The sequence below is a fragment of the Cannabis sativa genome, chromosome X (genome assembly GCF_029168945.1).
Source record: "Cannabis sativa cultivar Pink pepper isolate KNU-18-1 chromosome X, ASM2916894v1, whole genome shotgun sequence".
Classification (NCBI taxonomy): Eukaryota; Viridiplantae; Streptophyta; class Magnoliopsida; order Rosales; family Cannabaceae; genus Cannabis; species Cannabis sativa.
The window spans coordinates 21,171,536-21,177,535 of record NC_083610.1 but is presented as its reverse complement, the minus strand read 5'-3'; the positions used below and the strand labels follow the sequence as shown (position 1 = coordinate 21,177,535).

Genomic DNA, 6,000 nt, shown 5'->3' with positions numbered 1-6,000 from the left:
CCAATTAAAAACAATAACTAGTTTAATTTAATTAATCTAATATAAAGATATGATGTAATTTTTCTAAGTATTTTCCTTTCTCCTTCACTCTATTTTCATTTTATAGGCATGTATTTACATAGGAAAATTTCTTATATTGTATATTTTTTTAGATTGTGGGGTCACTTTCAAGTTCATACTTTTTTTTTTATTTAATTATAATTTTGGGGAATTGATCATCATCCATATCATTATCTAAAAACATTTATATATTGTGATATATTATTATTAATGTAATTAAATATAATATTTATAAATATAAATATATAAGATCTCATATGTATCTTACTATATACTAAGTGGTGATATATCCTTAGTTATTAAAAAAATAGTTAATACTATTTTGGTTTACGTCTTATATAAAAGTTATTGATTGAACTACTTATTTTGTAAAATAAATTGAACTATGTATTTTTTAAAATAATACAAAATAGTACACTAAACTCAATTTTAGAAATAAGCAAAAAATTTACTACACTATTTTAAGAAAGTGTACTACACAAAATTTCTTATTTATTTATTTAAAAATGTAGTAATAGTATAGCAAAATTATATAATTTCAATTGGGGTTTATTTTATTTGAGTGAAACAAAAAGTGTTGCTTTTAACTTGAGAAATTTACATGGTATACTAACTTTTGCCATTTTTTTACAAAAATACTGTCAGGCGGTATTTTTTACTTTTTTACTGTGTTTTTTTATAAGTTTCATAATCTTAAAGATATCTTGTGTTAAGTTTCACTGGTGTTCTACTGGTGTTTTACTAGTGTTCTACTGTTGTTTTGAGTTATACTGCTTTGTGTTTTACTGGTGTTTTATAAAAACACAGTATTTTTGAAAAAATTTCCGTGTCACAGTATTTTTGTAAAAGTTAACCAATATTCCAGTATTTTTGTAAATTTCCCTTTAACTTTTAATACTAAAAAGTTTAGGGTGAGTCTACAGTGCACTTTTAAATGAGTGTTTCAGTAGATTCTTTATTTATTTTGGCTTACAAGATAATTTTTTAGTCTAATTTTTTTTTTCATGATCGTATATGTTATAATTATTTAGGTTTACTTTTAAAATTTTAGAAAATTCTGAGTAGTTTATAATGTCAAATATAGAATTTATATATTTTGTTGCACGCGCGACTGTTATTCTTATACACGTGGTAAATAACTGTTTAAACTTTATTTTCAGTACTATAAATTATTTGAAATTTTTTAAAAATTTACAAGTGGTCTTACATAGCTACAATATATGAGATCAAAACAATCCTTTAAAAAATCTACTACATAAATTTCCAAAAATTTATATAACTAAGAAAAGCTATGCATCATCTACTATAAGAAAATTAATACGAAGTAATTGAGATTGACCTAACAAAATATAACATACACATGTCAAAAGACAATTGTGTGTTCATAATAACACATAATTTTCTTCTAAAGTTATGTGAAAAAAAGAAAGATTGCTACCAGCCATCATACTATATTATTAAATAATCATATTAACTAATTAAATTTTAAACACAAGAACCATACAACTATTTGTTTTAGTTATTTTTTTGCTGGGCAAAGATTCACAAATTAGATTAGAGCATATAAAAGGGTCTTTAAAGTTGGAATGAGAGTTGGTATTTGATTGAGTCAATGTAAACATAACCTTCTTATCATAATAGATTTCTTATTAGCATTAAATATACACACATTATAAAGATGACATTTTTATAATCAAAAAATAATTTGTGGTGAGAAACCAATGTGGGGGGTGACCATCTTAGCTTCACTTAAGTCAATAATGATATTTTTTGATTGTTTTAAATAATAATAGTTTGGTCAAATGTCTAATGTGAGTGAGTTTCAAACTTTTTCTTTTCTTTTCTTTTGAATTGATTATATTATTTTAGAGAATTACTAAAAGGTATAGCAACTTCTACAATTTTATATTATTATTAATGCAATTAAATATCGTATTAATTTAATAAAGAGAAATATTAAAAGACACTAGTAGTGCCTAACACCTTCATATATATATTAATATCGTTATTGGTTCAACTAAATGTTTAGTTTGATATAATTTAATGTAATAATTTTTTAGAAGTATCGTTAGCTAATCGCAAGATGATACGTCTAGAAGGTGCTAAACACTACTGATGTCTAATAACAATACTTTTTAATAAAATAACTTTTATAAAATATCGTTAATTTATTGCAAGACGCTACCTTTAAATAATGCTGATATCTTATAACAATACTCATTAGTCTAGAGCATTGTTATTAAGAACTATATAGTCCCCAATACTATACTGATATAACACATTGTAATTCGTTAATGATTTTTTATATTATTTATTAAATTAAATTATATAAAACTCCATATTAATTTAGACTAATAATAATATAAGATTTATTTGTCCTTTACTATTTCTTCATTAGTCTATTTATCTCATTGACTTATGGCTCCCTCAAGGCCAGGGTTGACTTGGAATTACACAAGGACAGCTATACAAGGGGGCCACTATTACCCATGAAAAGAAGCTCTAAACTCTTATGTTTTTTCTCTCATAAGACTTGGTCTTTCATTATTTGCTTGCTTAAGCTTATATATTTAGTCATATATTGCTTTCACAATCTAGTTCATTTTTTTTTCCTTTTGATGAAAAAGAGTGCTTAAGGAAAAAAAATAACATAAAAGGTAGAGGCATTTACAATGAACAAGTGAGAAAAGGATTATGCTTTAAGCTAATGAAAGATTGCAAAGTCAAGAAAAGTTAAAAACAAGATAGAGAGAGAGAGAGACCCTTTTGTTTATTATTGAATATTTTTTTATTTTGCTGAAGAAATCAAAGGCAGCTAAGTTTGAAAGAAAGAATTTTTATCTTCAATCTTCTTCATCATCGTTTAAAAAAGTCTTTATCTTTGAATTTGCTTCTTTCAAAATCTGGTTAGTGAGAAAAAAAGCCTTTGCTTTATTTTCATGCCTGTGTAAGAATCTATAGGAGTAGAAGAGAGAAAGAGAGAGAGAGAAAGATGGGAAATTGCTGGTGTTCTACTCAATCTGAGAAGAACCCTTCTATACCAAGTACTACTGGTTATCTCACCACAGGTAAAAAAATCATTTTTCTCTTGTTTCTTCACCTTATTCTATTGATTTGCTCAATTTTTTCATCTGGGTTTTGTTGAATTTTTGTTTATGTTATAGCTTCTTGATTTTGAACATTGTCTATGACTAGTTGAAAGGAATTTGATATAGTATTTTTAAAGCTTTTTTTGACATGATTTTAGGGGAAATTTGCCATGTTAAAGTAGCAAAATAACCACATTGAATTTACAAAACACTTTGATTTTAGGACTGTTTATTGACCTTTCTTTGTTGTAGTAATCTGATATTATCCTACTAAGGACTTGGAATATCAAAATTTGTGGGATTTTCTTATTGAACAGGATTATCCCAAACAACCAGTAATACCACATCTTCAGGGGGAAGTACAATCTCTAGGAATAGCAGGTTCTCTGTGGTGAGCTATGACGAGAATTACCCGAATGGGCAGATCCTGCCCTCCCCAAACTTGAGGACATTCTCTTTTGCAGAACTGAAGACTGCAACAAAAAACTTCAGAGCAGATACAGTGCTTGGAGAAGGTGGTTTTGGGAAAGTCTACAAAGGGTGGCTTGATGAGAAGGCCTCAGGTAAAAACGGAAGCAGTACTGTAATCGCGGTCAAGAAGTTAAATTCTGAGAGCTTGCAAGGCTTTGAGGAGTGGCAGGTGACCTATACTTTCAACTTGAAAATATTCACAATTCCTTTTGGATGAGCAAAGACCTCTCTAGTTAGTCATGTGGATTTTCTGTCTTTGTGATTATAGCAAATAGAACACATTATGAGCCACTTGTATTAGAGTAGTACAAGATCATGATCACAAACTCCAATCAACCATAGCTAAGATCTTAGGTTACGTTTGGTTTGGTTGGGAGGAATAAAAGTACAGGAATAAGAATGGGAACGGGAATAGGAAGAGGAATAGAATAGAATGAAAATGCAACCAAACAAAGAAATTGAATGAAAATTGATTTTGGACAGCCTCATGGATCTTTAGAACGAAACGTTTTGAGAATCTGTAATACAGGAATAAGAATGGGAACGGGAATAAGAATAAAATGAAATTTAAAATGGAATAATCATTCTACCAACAATGGTGGAATGCAACCGAACAAAGGAATGGAATGCAAATCGATTCTTTTCCATTCTATTTCATTACCTCTAACCAAATGCAACCTTACTATTTTCCTTTTCTAACCAATGTTTTAAGCATATTTTGGGCATTAAATTTGTATTGTTATGTAAAATCTATGCTTATCTCTTGATCATTTTGTCCTTGTAGTCAGAGGTGAACTTCTTAGGGCGACTCTCTCATCCCAACCTTGTAAAGCTGTTGGGATACTGTTTGGAGGGTACAGAGTTACTGCTTGGCTATGAGTTCATGCAAAAGGGCAGCTTGGAAAACCATTTATTTGGAAGTAAGGGAAATCTAATCACAATTGAGTTATAACATTACTTCTCCCATTAAAATGCATGCTCTTTTTTGCTGAACATACACTGTGTTTTCTGGCTGTACAGGGGGCTCAGTTGTTCAGCCACTTTCTTGGGAATTACGCCTTAAAATTGCGATCGGTGCAGCCAGAGGCCTTGCATTCTTGCACACATCAGAAAAGCAAGTTATCTACAGAGATTTCAAAGCCTCAAATATACTAATAGATGGGGTATATTTCTATTTAAACAATGCCATAATGACATTATTCTTTCCAAAATGAAACACTCTAGACACACTTGATATCTAACTTTTCTTGCTTGTACTCTCAGTCCTATAATGCCAAGATTTCTGACTTTGGCTTGGCCAAGTTGGGTCCTTCAGCTAGCCAATCTCATGTTACAACTCGGGTTATGGGGACATATGGTTATGCAGCTCCTGAGTATGTTGCCACAGGTAACCAACCATCTCATTTTACCATCTGTTATCTCAAAGGCCACCTGATTAGCTAGCTCTGATTTTCTTGACTTGTTTTAAATAGGGCATTTGTATGTAAAGAGCGATGTTTATGGCTTCGGAGTTGTTTTGATTGAGATTTTAACTGGCTTACGAGCACTTGATCAAAACCGTCCTAGTGGAAGACATAACTTGGTGGATTGGATAAAACCATACTTATCAGATAAAAGAAAGTTGAAAAACATTATGGATTCTCGATTGGAGGGTAAATATCCATCTAAGGCTGCATTCAACATTGCCCAACTTGCTTTAAAATGTATAGAATCTGAACAGAAGCATCGACCGTCCATGAACGAAGTTGTTGAGACATTAGAGCTTATTGAAGCCTCTGATGAAAAGCCAAGAGAGCCAAGGGTTCGTTCTACTCGCTCCACTGTTCATCGAACACCAGGCCATCATCATCAGCAGCAGCCTTTGCACCATCGTTCCCCGCTTCACCCCAAAATAGATGATGCTAGAGTTCACCAATACTCACCAAGAGTTAGGTAGTCTTAATATAGACTATTATGACTTGTGAATTGTGATCATATACCATATAGGCATATATATATTTTTATACATAGGTATAGTAGATTCTTTAAGCAAATGATTTTGTTCTTTGAGATCTCATGTGAATTGTTCTTCATTCAATGTTGTTCTACTCTTCAATTGTATCACTATAAAACAAGTACCTTAGTTTGCATGTAAATCTGTAATTACATTTTGGCTCTAAAAGTATTGAATTGCAAGGACATAAAAAGGGGTGTTGTTATAGAGAACTTGAGCATGTTTGGTATTATTTTTTGTTTTTTGTTTTCAAAAAATTTTTTTTTAGAAATGAGAACAAAAAATAGTTTTTGAAGTTTTTAAAAACAAGTCATGTTAGGTTAGTGTTTTTTAAAAACAATATTGACTAAAAGTGAATTGGTTTTTAAAACAGAAAACAACATTTTG

General features: G+C 30.2%; 1 protein-coding gene across 1 annotated transcript; it reads left to right on the top strand.

The window, feature by feature from the left end:
- Nucleotides 1-2,564: 2,564 nt before the first annotated feature.
- On the top strand, nucleotides 2,565-5,806 carry LOC115702873 (probable serine/threonine-protein kinase PIX13). Its single transcript, XM_030630322.2, has 6 exons — nucleotides 2,565-3,128; nucleotides 3,467-3,789; nucleotides 4,405-4,540; nucleotides 4,641-4,783; nucleotides 4,884-5,007; nucleotides 5,093-5,806. The coding sequence occupies exons 1-6, from the start codon at nucleotides 3,053-3,055 to the stop codon at nucleotides 5,554-5,556; spliced, it is 1,266 nt and encodes a 421-aa protein (XP_030486182.2). The 5' UTR covers nucleotides 2,565-3,052; the 3' UTR covers nucleotides 5,557-5,806.
- The last annotated feature ends 194 nt before the right edge of the window (nucleotides 5,807-6,000 follow it).

Excerpts from the sequence above, each read along its gene's own strand:
- LOC115702873 (XM_030630322.2), top strand. The coding sequence starts at position 3,053 with ATGGGAAATTGCTGGTGTTCTACTCAATCTGAGAAGAACCCTTCTATA. Across the intron at positions 3,129-3,466 it reads TACTGGTTATCTCACCACAG|GATTATCCCAAACAACCAGT; the intron begins GTAAAAAAATCA and ends CTTATTGAACAG. Across the intron at positions 3,790-4,404 it reads AAGGCTTTGAGGAGTGGCAG|TCAGAGGTGAACTTCTTAGG; the intron begins GTGACCTATACT and ends TTGTCCTTGTAG.